This window comes from Bubalus kerabau, chromosome 17 (genome assembly GCF_029407905.1).
Source record: "Bubalus kerabau isolate K-KA32 ecotype Philippines breed swamp buffalo chromosome 17, PCC_UOA_SB_1v2, whole genome shotgun sequence".
Taxonomy (NCBI): Eukaryota; Metazoa; Chordata; class Mammalia; order Artiodactyla; family Bovidae; genus Bubalus; species Bubalus kerabau.
In genome coordinates this window covers 70,668,434-70,685,095 of record NC_073640.1, presented here as the reverse complement: position 1 = coordinate 70,685,095, position 16,662 = coordinate 70,668,434, and the positions used below count along the sequence as shown (strand labels likewise).

Sequence of the window (16,662 nt, the reverse complement as noted above, 5' to 3'; positions counted from 1 at the left end):
AATCCATCTTCACAGGAAAATGTTCAAAATATAGTAAGAAGCACATTACAAAAGAACTTTCTAAACAAAAGATAACTATACATATTTTTGCTGTATATAAGATTTAATGTTTACTCTATGTATACTCACATGTATATTTAAAGAAAAAGTTACAAAGAAAATTAACAAAATCTTAAGGTAATGAACATCACTGGATGGTGGAAGTATGAGGAATTGAATTTTAAATAAGCCTTCATACTTTCGTGTATTTTCCAGGTTTTGCTACAAAGATTTTGCATTACTTTGATAAACTGATAAAATGATATACTTTCTCTAGTTTACAGCAATTTCCCCTGAGGAGTTTCTTAACTGGTTTCAAAGTATCTGTAAGGAAATTAGTAGGAATATGATGCCTAGAAAAGGTGACCCAAAATGAGAAACGGAAAATTCCAAAAGAGCTGCACCACATGGAGAGGGCCGCAAACGCTGATGGTGACAAGCTTGTTCCCAGCTTAACGGATGAGGTGACTGGAGCCTCAGCCCGCCCAGTGCCCAGTCTAAGAACTGTGGAGACACGACCCTTCTGCAGCTGCCACTGTGAGGGCCGGGGCGGAGGGGACAGGGCAGTCGCAGGCCTGGCTTCTGAGCTGTACAGTTACCGCGGGGTCTCCCCGAGTCAGAGCACGCTAGTGGTGGGGGCATTCCAAGTCCCCACCCCCACACCAACGATGGGGCCGTCACAAATGAAGGGCACTAGTGACCAGGCTTCTCCCGGTCATCCTGCGTCAGTGGCAGCAGTGGGAAGGAAATGGAACAAAGAAGACAGCCAAGCTGCTTACGCAGTAAAATCAACAGGATGTCTATTGGTATCTTTTGGATTGAGGGATGGGATGGCAGGTGGCAACAATCCTCGAGAAAGGGAGCAGGGAAGGAGGCACAGGTTTGGGATGGAAAGTGGCATTTCCCTCTGGGTAGGCGGTTTCCAGAGTTTGCTGGATATCCAGGGGGAGCTTCCGGCAGCATGCAGCTGCTGTTTCAGCCTGAAGCTCGGAGACCAGGACCTGGGAGTGAGCAGCACACAGCCGCGGTGTTGACTGGGACATCTTGGGAGTGCATGGAGCTCAAGATGCGGCTCTGGGACAGCAGCCCAGAGGCCCCAGGAGTTGAGGAGGGGAGGGCAAGAGGCCCCTTGAGAAGCAGAAGGGATCTGGGCAAGCACAGTGCTCCAGCATGCCAGGGGACCGAGGACTGTGGGGGGCCTGGTTGGCAAGCGGGACAAGCCAGGCGTTGAAGAGGCGGTGGTGACCCAAAGGGGGAGCGCTGCAGATTCCTCAAGAAAGAGACTGGGGAGAAAGGTGGCGGGCGCTGCCAGCTGCCCACCGTTAACCTCTTCCGAGGCTTTTTCTCGGGTATAGTCTCAACCACAGAGGTTAGAGAAGCTAAGTGATTCAGTCTTGGCCAGCGAGACATGGAGGCATTGGATGAAAGCTTCTGGGAGAGTCGTTTCTTTGAAACCTCACCGGCGATGAGTATTGGCCTACCTTTCCCCCTCCTCCAGTCCTGATGACGGTGGGTGCATCGGCTGAGGCTGCAGTGGTCTCCCTGTGACCACGAGGGACAGGCTGGGAGAGAAGCCACTGCCTCTGATGGCGCAGAGCCACTGAAGACACAGCCTTCAAGCAAAGTCTGATCTATTTAAGCCACTGTTAATGGGGTGCTGACTTCAAATGCTGCCTCCAACTCCTAGCTGTGCAACCTTGGGAAGGTTGTTTATCCTGGGCCAGATTTTCCTTATACATAAAATGGCGCCACCTCACAGAGGTGTGAGTCACTGCCTGTCTGAAAACATACCTCTTCTGAGCCACGTAAATAGGTTATTTGCTAAGAATGAAATGGAAGGTGGTGGAGGCCAAGGCATGACAACAGAGGCGCTGTGATAATGAGAGTTGACGAAGTCCACAAGACAAGCCCAGAGAGTGACAGGGTGGCAGAGACAAACCCGAGGCTTCGAGGCATCCTGTGGAACCTCTGGAGATGAGCTGCAAGCCTGGCTCTGCTACTGTGGAAACCCTACTGGGTGTGACACTCAAGCATCCAAAGAACAGAATTGGACACAGGAAAGTTCTGACAGGTCCTGACACTCACCCATCACATCTCAGCAGTGAGTTCTGATGGTCGGACACTCTGACACTGTGCTTAGAACAGCCGCTGTACCCTTCCAGAATCCTTCTTCCATTCAACTCGACGCTCTGACAACCCAATATTCCTTCTGGGGGATATTTTTCTGGGACAATTTCTACAAGCTGACCTGTGCCATGGCCAATTTTCCTTCCTTCCAATTGTTGATGTTTATGTTTTGTATTTAACTTCAATAGGATGCAACCACAGTGGGAATAGCAAACAAACAAAAAAGGCAATTATGCTGTGTAACTGGAGCACACAACACAGCATCTCAGAGGGACGGGCATTTCACTCTTTCATTCTAGGTTAGAAAGCAGGCAGATTAAATCCTTAGTTTTTGCATCCTTTCTGCTGAGATACCAAGGAGTACACCTTTGACCACAATATTCTTCTTTATAACAAGAACAGCATAGACAAAGATCAGAAGGCTTTGATTTCTTCAGGAGTAAAGTTGGAAGAGAGCAAGATGATGAGCCAGGCGAAGTTTCCAATTGTGGACATGAAAATGGTCATATTACAATGTACTGCATCATACATAAATAAGCCATTTTCTCAGACGTCTTGCTTTTCTGGACATTGACAGCTGAAAGAAAGGTCTTCTGAAGGTCAGCAGAGACCCCAGCAAGATGGTAAGCTGTGCTTGAGATGGGGCAGATAAACTTTGAGAACAAAACAGAGTCACATCATTCACAAAGGGCCCTCAGCATAGTCCAGTGGGTCTGATGGGCAGGCTTGGGATAGGGACAAAATTTAGGTTATCCTGTTGTTTCCCCCAACATATAAAAGACTAAAAAAGAAAAAGAGGGGAGACCTATAGATTAAAAGAGACCTAAGTCAAGCAAATACACGGTGTGATTTTTCTTTAGATCATGATTAGAACAAACCAAACAGAAATCAAAACAAAATTTATAAGGAAACCAGGAATATCCACTAGATATTTGATGACATAATAATTACTGTTATTTCTGCTTAGATGGTAATATAGTTTTACTCGAGATTTAATGAAATTAATAATTTTTCCTGCTTCATCACAGACATTCTTAAGTGAAACCATCCCCCCACCCCACCCCCTTTACTGCAATGCCAGGGAAGGAAAAATATGAACAGCGACCTTGGGGCAACTTCCTTGATTCTCACTGAGTCTCTGGCAGTGTTACCCAGTGTTGGATTTGCACTATCAGTGCAAACATCAGTGTAAACATCAACTTAGTGAAAAAGGCAAATGATAGCTCAGAATGACTATAAAAATGGTTTTTGTCACCATATGCCAACATGATTATATATATATATATATATATATATATATAAAAGTCCATGCTTTTTAGAGATATTAAAATGACAAGATTTCTGGTGCTGATGTAAAAATAATCCTATGGCAACAGGGGTGCCAGTTAAAATGTATCAGCACATGGAATGTCCAAAATAAAATGCTAAAATTACTCAGAAAAATAAGTGGATTCTCTTCCCTCACACCAACTACAAATGTTGCAAAACAGTGGAAAAGAATTACTAAAAGAAAATGTGTACATGCTCAAGATAGCATTTGTTAAAATGAAATGTACAAGGCTGTTACCACAGCCCTGATTAATCAATTTCCAGAGTCAGGAAAGCCGGCTCTTATGCTGGGCGAGGGTTCTCCACCTCACGGCAGGTGGCTCTTTGGTGATGGGGTTTTGCAGGATGCTCGGCAGCATCCTCGACCTCCTCCACAGGATGCCACCGCTCTCCTCTGCCAGTCATGACAACCAAAATGTGTCCAAATATCAACAAGTATCTCCTGGGGAACAAAGCCACTCTGAGTGAGACCCTCCATCACAGGCAACATTGCCAATCTAAGGCCATGGTTTCTAACAGGAGCTGTGACACCCTGAGGGAAAGCTGTGGAATTTCACGGGGGAATCCTTTGTCACTTGATTTGGGCATGAGTGTGGCTGCCATGCCTGCTCTATTGACTCTAAAGTGCAGAAATGGATCCCAGCGGCCATGGATGTATGTCTGAAACTCCTTTCTATAATATATGAACTGCGACTTGGGTTGACTCCACATATAAATTAATTCCTGCATGTTTAGAATTTAAACAAAACCTTCCAGTAACGCAGCTGCATTTGTTTTGTGCAAACCTTTCCCAAGCCTTAGTCACCACTTCGGGATATCACACGCACACAGGCCTCGCATGTTTCTGTGGGTAACACCACACCCCATGCACCAGATGGCAAGCCATAGGCAACGCCCCAAGTCTCCAGGCACGATGGTCGCCACCACAGGGAAAGACGGCAACTCAGCCGACGTTACCTACTGACCGTTTCTTTTGCTTTAATTATCCTTTACAAAACGGGGACATGTATGGGTTTCTCAACATTACACACGTGTGTAGGTTCCGTTACCTCTGAATTCATTTCCGAGTATTGGGTTTGAGACTCTGGAGAATCAGTGATCTCAGGTGTTTGCAAGCACCACTGCCTTAGGAAATCTGAGGACGTTTCTACCCTCAGCCCCCTTCCAGAAACACACCTTGTGGACGTACCACACTTCTGTACCTGTGGTTCAACAGTCATCCGCCGCGTTCCTTCCCTACGTGGACTCCCTGATGTCAAACAGCACGGACGTGCCCACAGCGGGCTCTTCCACCCCAATAACGCGCACCGGGTTCTTTTCCTGCATGATCTCGTGGAGGTCGAACAGTGCCAGTGCCCTGCCGGAGGGCGGCCCCGCCTTCGTCCCGCCCCCGGGGCTCTCCTCTGGGGGTCCGAGCGGGCGCCGCCCGAGGTGCGGGCCGCGGCTGCGGACCTGCGGGCGCCGGCGGCCCCGGCCCCGGGGCTGCTCTCGGGTGTGTGTGATCTGGTGGCGGATGAGGTGCGAGCTCTGCGTGAAACCCTTGCCACACTGGCTGCACCGGAAGGGCCTGTCGCTGCGCGGCGGGCCCTCGCCCGGGCTCAGGGGCTCGGGCCAGGAGGGCGCGGGCGCGAACAGCAACCTCTGGCGGCAGTCGTAGGGCCCGTCGCCCGCATGCTTGCGCTGGTGCTGTGCCAGCGACGAGCTGTGCCTGAAGCCCTTGCCGCAGCGGCTGCACTCGTAGGGCCGCTCGGCCGTGTGCGTCCGCAGATGCAGGAACAGGCAAGTGGTCCGCGAAAAGGCCTTGCCGCACACGCTGCAGGCGAACGGCTTCTCGCCGGTGTGCGTGCGCCGGTGGCGGCCCAGTGACGAGTTCTGGTTGAAGGCGCGCCCGCAGTCCTGGCAGGCGTAGGGCTTCTCGCCCGTGTGGATGCGCCGGTGCACCGTGAGGTGCGTGCTGTGGCAGAAAGACTTGCCGCATTCGGCGCATTTGTAGGGCTTGTGGCCCGTGTGGATGCGCTCGTGCTGCACCAGCGACGAGTTCTGGCTGAAGGCCTTGCCGCATTCCTTGCACGCGTAGGGCCGCTCGCCTGTATGGATGCGCCGGTGCACCGTGAGGTGCGCATTGTGGTTGAAGGACTTCCCGCAGTCCGCACACTTGTAGGGCTTGTCGGGCGCCTGGCCGCGCGCCAGCTCCGCCTCCGGAACAGGACGCGCCACAGTGGAAGCCTCGCCGCGGTCGAGCCGGTTGCGCGGCTGTGGTCCCGGGGAGCCCGTCTCCTCACGTGCGGCGTCAGGGCTCCGCCCCAAGCTCGGACCCCGAGATTCCGGCACACACGCAGGCTCCACCCTGGAGACCTCTGGGAGCCGACCGAGGCTCTCCCCAAGTCTGAGACTTCCGTCCTGAACTGGGACTTCCTTGAGTTGCCGCCAATGACCCTGGTCCTGCTCGGGGCCCCTGACCCAGCCCGCCCGTTCCCAGTCTTCCCCCGATGAGGCGGGACACAGCGCCTCCCCCAGGAAGCCTTCCTGCCCCTTCTCCTCAGGAAGGCCCTGCTCCCGGGCTGGTGGTTGACCCTGCAGTCCAGCTTCCTGGCCTGAAAGAAAAGCAAAGAGATGTGAGGGGCTGATGGACACACCCTGGGTCTGTGTCCTACCTCCCAGTTCTGCTCACGTTGACCGCAGTGCTCTGTCTGCAAACAAAGCTTCCCTCACTCATTCTTTCAACAAAAACTTTTTGAGCACCCGCCATGGGCCAGATACCGGCCTAGATCAGGAGCTGGCCAAAGACAACCCCCAAGCTAACCACGCTAACGGGCGGACTCTGAAGCGGTCAGGTCTCCCGTCAGTCACAGAGGGTCTGCTGGCAGGCGATTTTGCGGGTGACACGTAGTCCATTCATCAGCTGGCTTTAAAAACCTCAGCTCTGGGAGATGATGCTGGGTTAGCTGGGCGACGAGCAATCCCCTCAAGCTTTACAAACAGGAGGAGGAGGTAGAAGGGAAAGACTGGGCAGGAGGCCTGAGCCAGGGAAGCTGAGCCAGCTGTCAGCCTGCAAGGACACGGGGACTTCTGTCCAAGGACCACGTGGAACTGGACTCTGCCAACAACCTGCCTGCATCCAGAGGCACAGCCTTTCTGAGCCTCCCAGTAAGTCTGCCACTTCCACTGCCCGTCCACCGATACCTTGCCTTTGGCCTTGTGGGGGCCGCAGCAATAAACCAGTTGGGTCGGACAGAACTGAGAGATAATACATTGCCTTAAACCTGTGTGTTTGTGGTAATTTGCTACAGTGATGATAGAAAACAAATACAGAGATTGAACATTGCACACAAAGCCTAAAATACTGTCTGGCCTGAAGTGCTGGGGATAAAGCAGTGACTCCAAAGGACAGAAAGCCCTGCTGGGGAGGCAGACACAAAGCACAGAAGGAGCACGCTCGGGGGGACGAGGAGCTGTTTCAAACCCAGGTGTGACAGGTCAGATCCCATGTGGAGGTGCCCTCTCACCTGTGGGACACCTTGCGAGGAGCAGCCCCTGGTCCTGGATCCTCCAGAGGCCGAACTGCCCCTCAGGCAGGCAAGGTGCTCCCTCCTCCCAGCACAGTGATGCACCACTCTACCAACTGACCACACACTCAGCCCCTGCACATACCTATTCCTGGGAAGGCAGGGCGGCTTCCGGAGGCTGCAGGGGTTAGGGTTCCTGGAGGCTCCAGCCTCCAGAAGCGCCCGCGGGCCTTGGCCCTTCCCCTCACCTCCAGAGCCAGCAGCAGAGCATCGGGCAATCCCCCTCTGACATCTCCCGTCCTCATCCTGCCCCCCTCACAAGAGGGCTGCTGTGAGGTCACAGGCTGGCCCAGCAATCCAACAGATGGGCTGGGGGATTAGGACGTGGACGTCTTCAGGGCCAGCGGGCCTGCCCACCCCCAGCTTGAACCTCCTGACCTGCTGCAATTCTGGCCATGGCACACTCTGTATTCATGCACTCAGGGCCCACCTCAGCACATCAGAATGTCCACAGGCAGCTCAGAGCTGACAGGAAGCAGGTTCTCAAACCTGCCTCAGACGCCAGGCAGTGCGAGAGCACTGGCTGGGGAGAGGAACTGGAGGGGCTCAGGCTGGCCAGGCAGCTGGCGCGTCTCCTCACCTCCAGACCCCAGACTGGGCTCCACGCACAGCACCCAGAGCGGGTCTTCTAAAACACCAGTCAGCCCTCACAAAAGCTTGTACAGGAACGTTCACAGTAGCGCTATCCAGTAGAACCAAGTAGAAACAACCCAATGTGGTCCACCAACCAAATGTGGTCCATCCACACAATGGAATATGATTCAGTGATGGAAAGGAATAAACTACTGAAACAAAGTACAGCATGACTGAACCTTGAAAACATGATGCTCCTTGAAAGAAGCTAGATATACACAAACTATTACATACTAAAATAAGTTACAAGGACATTTTGTACAACAGAGGGTATTTACCCAATATTTTATAGCTGTAAGAGGAGTATAGCCTTTAAAAATTGTGAATTACTACATTGTGTACCTGTATTTATATAAGATGTTATACATCAACTACATTTCAAGAAAAAATAAAAGCTAGACACCAAAGGCCATGTTGTAAGAGTGCACTTAAATGGAATATCCAGAACATGCAAATTCCCTGACAGAAAGCGGCTTAGTGACGCCAGGGGCTGGGTGGGATGAGGTGATGAGCGACTACTGTCATTTAATGAGAAATATGTATGTGGTCTTCATCCCTGGGCCCCAGCACACAGCTCCTAAAACCCTTGCAATTTCCTTAGTGAGAGGGGTTAGGACTGTCTTTTGTTAATTGTAATCAATTCCCCTCAACCATGAGTTCATGCTGAGAGGCGACTCTTGATGGGCCCTCAACAGCTTCAGGACGGGATGCTTCAGCCCCTCTCCCCTGACACTTGCCTGTTCACTTATATCCTTTATATTATCATTTACAAAACACAGTAAATGTAAGCAGTGATTTCCTGCGTTCTGTGAGCTGTTACAGCACACACTGAACCTAAGGGGGGCGCCGTGGGAGCCCCTGGTTTACAGCCAGTCAGTCCGAAGGATGGGAGGCCGACGTGTGACCCATGTCTGAAGAGGGGCCAGTCTAACAGGACTGTGTTCCTAAGCTGTGAGGTCTGCACCAACTCCAGGGAGGGCGGGTCAGAATTGGACTGAACTGTTGCGACACCCATCTAGCGCCTGAAGAGTTGGACAATCAGTTGTTGATGTGGAAAAAACCCACATATTGGGCATTAAGAGTGTTCTATGGGTAGAAAGAAACCAGAGTACCTCTAGTGGATGATTTCTGGGGAGCTGCAATGTTCTGGAACTGCACAGTGGTGATGGATGTACAATCCGTGAACATGCTCAAAACCAGAGAACCGTACACTTTACATGGGTCAATTTTATGGCAAGCTTGGGACCGGGCAGCCAGAAGGGAGCTGGCCAGGTGGATGAGAGTTACCTCAGAGACTGGGGAAAGGAAGGCTACTGTCTGGGGCTGAAGATAAACAGGCTCCACACCCAGAGTACTTGGCAGTCCCATCCCAGGTTGGGGGCCACACCATGTGTGGAGGGACCACGGACTCCCTGCAGATGGTGTCAGAGGGGGAGCAGACTGTGGGTCCAGCTGCTTATGTTTCCCATGGCCAGAGCCCACTTCCTTCAAAATGTAGTCAGGGTACCAACACACCGGCCCAGGGACTGACGACAATCTAACCCCACCCCAGCCTTCGAGCAGCTGGGGTGTCCCCCTCCTCAACAACATCTGGAGCTGGAGAAAGGGGACAAATATGACTGGGGCCACTCTTCCCAGCTCCTTCAGCCCTCGCATGGAGCACGGATGTGGCGTCCAAAGCTGCTGCAGCCGCACCCAGCCCGAAGAAAGGCCAGGAGAATTGGGACCACCAGCCTCGGCAGCGCGGGAATGCTGAGCCAGCACCGGCACGATCCCCCCAGCTCTGCTTCGTGAGGGGCCTGCCGCTCCCGTGCTGACGGCGCTGGGTCAGCCGTCAGGTACTCATGGCTCCCACGAGAACAGAAGCGCGTACGGCACAAGTGCACAGACTGTGGACAGGCAAGAATGAAATGGAGGTGAAGGGCAGGTTCACACTCAGAAATTACCCCATGGGAAGGACACGCCACACGCTGCTGGGAAAAGAGGGAGTGCTGGACTCTGGCGCTTGAGCAGGGCCAGCGTCTCTGAGCTCAGAGAAAGGCGGGCACGGGTGAGGGGACCCCAGAGCACCGGGAGCACTGCAGGCAGTGGGTGAAGGACGGGGCCCAAGCCCCTGTGGAGAAAGGGCTCCAGGGAGGCCCGAGGCAGCTGTCCCAGAAGGACCAGCTCTCAAGGCCAGCCTCTGGCTTGGTCAGGGAACTTGGATTTGGGGGCACTGCCCTGAACCAAACTGGGAAGAGAGACTCACTGTGGCTTAGGGCAAACACCTGCTTTCTCCTGGGAGCTTGGGTCTTGGTCTGTGCCAGGTGGAGGATGCCCGCATGAGCAGCCCCCAATCAGCCCTGGCCCAGAGCCTACATGAGCCTGCCTAGTAGCCAACACCTCTCACCAACTGTCACAGCGCACTGCCGGGGGACTGAGGGGGTCCAGGGGGGATCTGGCCCCCCTGACTGGCCTCTTCCCTTTGCTGACTTTCCTCTGGGGACCCCGACACGTCACCCCTTCCAAGGGGCACAGCTGCTCCTATCAGGGCTCCCACTCGGTGGGCTCTCACCTGGACGGCAGCCCTGGGCAAGTCCTCTCTCCGCCACCCACAGCTCAGCCCCTTGCTCCAGCTGGGAGATGACGTCTGGTTTGGGAAGCTCAGGCCCTGGAAACAGAGAAAGACAAAGGTGGTGTGGGTCTGCTCTGGAGAAGATGAGAACCAGTCCAGGCTCCAGACCGAGACTCCTGACCCTCAGGGGCCGGGGTGCCTCATAAGGTTCTGCATCCGGACACACATGGGCAGAGTCTACAACCCACATGTCCCGCAGGAGTGAGAAATCAAGCTCCGTGATCTCCAGCCCGAGGTCAAGTCATCACACGAGAGGCCCGGCAACCCATAACCCATGAAGAGTAAGTCAGCGCAGGAATCTGGTCAGCAGCAGGGGAAGCGGCCTCACCCACGGACAGCAGGTGCCCAAAGGTCTCCAGCATCACGTCTCGGTACAGGGTCCTCTGGGCCGGGCCCAGCTGCCCCCACTCCTCCTGGGTGAAGTCCACGGCCACGTCCCGGAAAGTCACCGGCTCCTGAAACATCACACATGCTCCATCACCCGGACTGTCCCCATCGGTGTCTTCAGGATTAGGAGGAGGGGTGGGAAAGGTGAAGACAAGCAGGCCAGTGGCCAGGGAGCGCGTCCCGAGCAACGCGAGTCAGGTTTCCCGGGCCCTGCTGGGCTCCCGCCTGGGGTGGGCTGTCGGCCAGGACGCAAGAAGGCATCCGGGCAAGAGCAAAGCCAACCAACCCACAACCAACCTTGGACAGGCACAGGTGCTGACAGAGACCAGTCTAAACTGCTGACTTGCAGATTTGTGGGCTAAAGAAACAGTGACTGTTGTGTCTAGGCCCCCAAATTTTGGGATAGTCTGTTATGCAACAACGGCTAACTGACACACTAAAAAATCCTCAGAGTCAAAGCAAGGCTTATCCTCCTCCCTGAAAAGAGGGGTGTGCAGCTGGAGTTAGAAATTCACTGGCCTTCAGAGACTGGGCAGGCTCACAAGCGACTGAAGTGGATTCATGTAAGGGCCTGTGAGGGTACTTAACCTATGAGAGGTGGCACAGGAAGTGATGGTAACATGTGCCCTGTCTGAAGGGGCAGCTCGGACTCAGACCCAATTGACTGTGGCAAAATACAGGCCTCACGTGGTCAGAATGCCCAGTCTCTGGTGAGAAACTGAAAATCAGGCCGCATTTTATGAGGGGAAAACTTGTAGTTCCATGTAAAAGAATACAGTTAAGTCTCCTATCTCACGCCATATATAAAATTTAACTCAAACGGATCAAAGGCATAAATATAAGAGTTAAAACTATTAACCTCTTAGAAGAAAACATATGGCTAAATTTTTATAACTATATCTGACAAAGGATTCTTAGCTATAACAGCAAAAGAACAAGCAATAAAGTAAAAAAAAATAAGTAAACTGGACTTCATAAAAATTAAAACCTTTTTTGTTTCTAAGGGACATTAACAGGAAAGTGAAAAGACACTCGTATGATGGGAGGTGATGACTGCAGATCATCTCTCTCTAAGTGACTTGTATTCCAAAGATACAGAGAACTCTCAAGACTCAGTAATGAAGACAATCCAATAAATAAGCAAAGACTCTAAATAGGTATTTCTTCAAGAAGACATAAAAGAAAATAAACAATCAGCTAATAAGCACCTGAAAAGATGCTCAAGGTCATTCGCCACCAGGGAAATGCAAGTCAAAATCACATACAAAAGACTTCAATTTTCAAGTGGTATTTCCTTTAAGAAAAACACAATTAACATTTTTAAATATTTAAGAAATTATAGTACAGGTGGCATGTGGTTCGACCAAAAATTATGCAGCAAATCTACAGAACCCTTTGGCTGGGACCAAGGTCTCTGCTCCTGTCCCCGCACCCTCACCTCCCACTCTGACGGTCCTCCAGCCCTGAAAACGCGGTCGCTGTGCCTCCGGCCACCACTACCTGCTCTGCACGCAGCGCCAGTGACAGTGCTGGGCCCGCTGCGGGCTGTCGAGGCCACAGACCTCCCAGTGGCATCACATGAGTCCCGCGTGTCTCCTCCTGGAATCCCAGCAGAAGCCCACTCCTCGCTGTCTTTGAGCCTCCCCGCTGCTTCACCGCAGAGTCCTGCAGCCCTCCTCCTGGTCTCCTGCTCTGCACTGCAGGCCCAGCAGGATGGGCTTTGTCAGACCTGCTCCCTCCATACATCCTCCCCTAGCTGAGCAGGCCGCCCTGGCATCAGCCAGCACCCAGTCACTGGACTCCACCCTGGGCGTTAGCTAGCTCTCAGTGTCTCTTACTCCACCCGGCAATGCCTGAATGTATTTTTCAAACTCATGCCATTCCTGCTTAAAGCATTCAAATAGCTCCTTCCTTTTGATAAAGGATGACCCCCTTTAGCCTAGCTATGGGTAGCTGAAAAATGGCCCCTAAAGATATGCAGGTCCTAGTTCTTGGAACCTGTGAATATTATCATAAATGGCAAAAAGGACTCTGTGGATGTGTTAATCGCATCCCTTAATGGGTTTTAAACCCATTTAAAACCTTTAATGGGTTTTAAAAATAGGGAGATTATCCTGGAATATCCAGGTGGTCCTTAACTTCAATCACAAATGTCCTTCTGAAGGGAAGGTATTCGGAGACTGAACTACAGGAGGCAGAAGATAACGTGACCACTAAAGCAAAATGAAAGTGGACAAAGGCCCATAAGCCAAAAAATGCAAGGTCCATGGCTCTAATAGCTGAAAAAGGCAACGCGAGACCAGCGGAGAGCCTTGACAGGAAAGGTGCAGCTGCTCACGACTGATCTCAGTCCAGGGAAAGTGATTTCAGACTCCTGACCTCTGGAACCCTAAGAATCAACACATTAATATATATTTCAAACCATCACGTTTGTAATAATCTGTCATGGCAGCCAAAGGATGCTAACACACTGGACCTCAAAGCCCCTGCTTCTGACCCTCGCCTCCTGTGGTGGCAGGCCTCTAAGATGGACCCCAGTGACCCCAGCCCGTGTAGCCCCTCCTATACCGGGCAGATCTGACTTATGGACCCCAGTGATCCCAGCCCGCGTAGCCCCCTCCTATACCGAGCAGATCTGACTTATGGACCCCAGTGACCCCAGCCCGTGTAGCCCCTCCTATACCGAGCAGATCTGACTTATGTAACTGAGATAATTCAGAGAGTGAATTCTGAGCCCAGGTCAACAAGACACTGTGGCTTCCACCGAGCCCTGTCTTGGATCATTCCCTTTGTGGGAAGCTGGGCGCCATGTTGTAAGAACGCCCAGACAGCTCCAGAGAGAGTCCCACATCAGAAGGAACAGAGGCCTCCTAACAACTCTCATGAATGAGCCATCCTGGAGGTGATTCCTCCAGCCCCAGTCAAGTCTCAGGTGACAGCAGTCCAGGCTGACATCTTGACTGTCATGAACCCAGGCCAGAACCACCAGCAAAGTTATTACAGGATTCCTATCATCAGAAACTGAGGTAATATTTATTGTTGTTTTCGGCCACTATGTTTTTCATTACTTGTTACACAGCAACAGATAACAAACACACTCGCTCTTAAGCCTCTCACTGCTGACAGATTCTCTCCTTGACTGAACTTTAGTCTGGCTCACAACCTCTTCCCAAATAAGCTTTGACCTTTGGGCTTCTGCGTCCATTTCTGCATCATTCAGTTTTACCAAAAATCCGGTCCCATTGGTTTCTTGGGTCCTATTGGTCCCAAGAATCCTACCCTCCATATCTGATCACTCTTGATATCTTTTCAAAGTCCTCATCCCCCACAGCCCTCCAAGTAACATCCCATCATTTGGCCTGATTCAGCAAGAACCCTGTTTTAGGTCAGTTTAGCAAGATATGCAGATGACACCACTCTAATGGCAGAAAGTAAAGAGGAACTAAGGAGTCCCTTGATGAGGGTGAAAGAGGAGAGTGAAAAAGCTGACTTAAAACTCAGCATTCGGAAAACTAAGATCATGGCATCTGGTCCCACCACTTCATGGCAAACAGATGGGGAAACAATGGAAATGGTGACAGACTTTATTTTCTTGGGCTCCAAAATCACTGCAGAGGGTAACTGCAACCATGAAATTTTTAAAAGATGCTTGCTCCCTCAAAGGAAAGCTATGACAAACCTAGACAGCATATTAAAAAGCAGAGACATCACTTTGTCCATATAGTTAAGTGAAAGTATTAGTCACTCAGCCATGTCCAATTCTTTGCGACCCCATGGACTGTAGCCCACCAGGCTCCTCTGTCCGGAATTTTGTTGAATTCTCTTAAGAATTCCTCTTGCCTGGATCAGGCAAGAATACTGGAGTGGGTTGCCATTTCCTTCTCCAGGGGATCTTCCCCACTCAGAGATGGAACCTGGATCTCCTGCATTGCGAACAGACATGCAGTCATGTATATCATGTATGGATGTACAGCTGGACCATAAAGAAGGCTGAGAGCCAAAGAATTGATGCTTTCAAATTGTGGTGCTGGAGAAGACTCTTAAGAGTCCAGTGGACTGCAAGGAGACCTAACCAGTCATCCTAAAGGAAACCAACCCTGAATATTCATTGGAAGAACTGATACTGAAGCTCCCAATACTTTGGCCACCTGATTCGAAGACCCAACTCATTGGAAAAGACCCTGATGCTGGGAAAGATTGAAGGCAGGAGGAGAAGGGGATGACAGAGGATGAGATGGTTGGATGGCATCGCCAACTCAATGGACATGACTTTGAGCAAACTCTGGGAGATAGTGAAGGACAGGGAAGTCTGGCATGCTGCAGTCCATGAGGTCGCAAAGTCAGACAACAGCCAAAAATTACCGCAAAGTCAGACAACAGCCAAAAATTACCTCTACCCCCACTATAAAAATACCCACGTTTGCGTCTTGTATTCACAGTTGAGCCCAGTTCTATACTGAAGTCTCTTTCCCCCTATTGCAACTGTCCCCAAAGAAAACCTGTTTTTACTGCTTTAACTATGGCCCAACTCTGATACTCTTTGACACTGCTCACTCCCTGCCCCTTCTCCGGGATCCACAGCAAAAGTAAACAAAAACGTGGTTGCATCTCCTACACATTTGCAACAGTCTCTGAACACTCTGCACACCTAGGATTATCAACAGTCTCACTTTGTATACCAAATCTGAAATAAATGCAAAAGCCGGCAGGCAAGGACAGAAGGACAGAAAGTCTGGAACTTAAGGAATTACATACATTTCTTTGGGTTCCTGCCACGTGGAGTCAGCACGGTATGGAGAACACGGGCAGCAGCCACTTTGTCTAGAAGGGCCGGAGCTTTCAAATAGGCGCCTTCCCAGATGCCCTTGGAGACTGCCCTGAACTGAGTCCCCGACAGCCCGGCAGGGGTCAGACCCTAATAGTCGCTCCCGCCCCAATAACGCGGTGTGTCCTTACCCAGGAGGCGGTGCCCGGGGTTTCGGGGAGCGGGACTCTGGGTGGGTGTCGGTTGATTCAGCACGTTGAAGCATCTCTACTCCAGTTTCTAAGACCCATCCTCACGGTGGACGGCCTTCGGGGCGGGGGAGGGGGGCAGGGTATCGGCGGGGGGCCAGCCTGGTGCTCGGGAACGAACCCAAGTCCTTTCCCTGAACGGAAAGGCCGGAGGACTCGCGGAGCACGCGCACTCGGGGACGGGAAAGCCCGGGTTCGAACCAGACGCCACCCCTCACCAGCTGGGCATGTCAGCGTACCCCAACCTGGGCTTCAGTCTCCCCGTATGTCCAGGGGATAAGGCCCGACCCTGCCCACCGTGCGCTGTGAGGGCTAAAGGGGTAATACCCGGCCCGAAGCCCGCTGCCATCGTTGTTATTGTTGCTATTATTGTTCTGCCGTACCTGGAGCCGTTCTACCGGCGGCCCCGTAGCCATCGCCAGTGCCGCCGCTTCCTCCTCGGGGTCCATCCTAGGCTGACAGGTAGAGGACTGGTGCTCGAGGCGACCCTGAACACGAGAGCCGTCCCCGCCACAAGAACCGCAAGACTCACAGCCCGCTGGACAATGGCGGCCGCGCCGGGGACGCCGCAACTACAGATCCCAGAAGGCCGTGCGGCACGCCGCAGGCCCGGCCAATGAAAGCTTTCGTTCGTCGAGCCTTCAACCAATGGGAGCCCGTTGGCTTCGGGCCAATGGGCGCTTCCTCCCTGTTGCCCTGCGGCCAATGGGAGCCTCCATCCTCCGGCCTCCGGGCACCTCAGGCGCTCACCGCACAGATTCGTGGGCCTGAGTGGGCGGGGTTCCTCTGCCCATTGCCGTCGTGCTGCGGGTCGTCGTCGTGGGGCAAGTACTTCTCCCAGTCCAGCCGTTTCGCAGCCTTCGCCCTCGCAGCCCTGCCTCCAAATGCCAGTCTGCGCCCCGGGTCCCGTCCTCCATTTGGGTTACCCCGTGGCCCCTCTTTCAAATGCCAATC

The 16,662-nt window shown here is 52.3% G+C and overlaps 1 protein-coding gene across 1 annotated transcript; it reads right to left on the bottom strand.

Annotated features, from left to right (window-relative positions):
- Window positions 1-3,477: 3,477 nt before the first annotated feature.
- On the bottom strand, window positions 3,478-16,293 carry LOC129631247 (zinc finger protein 8-like). The gene is made up of 4 exons (XM_055552130.1): window positions 16,092-16,293; window positions 10,637-10,763; window positions 10,249-10,344; window positions 3,478-6,089 (listed from the first exon to the last, which is right to left on the bottom strand). The coding sequence occupies exons 1-4, from the start codon at window positions 16,155-16,157 to the stop codon at window positions 4,732-4,734; spliced, it is 1,647 nt and encodes a 548-aa protein (XP_055408105.1). The 5' UTR covers window positions 16,158-16,293; the 3' UTR covers window positions 3,478-4,731.
- Between the last annotated feature and the right edge of the window lie 369 nt (window positions 16,294-16,662).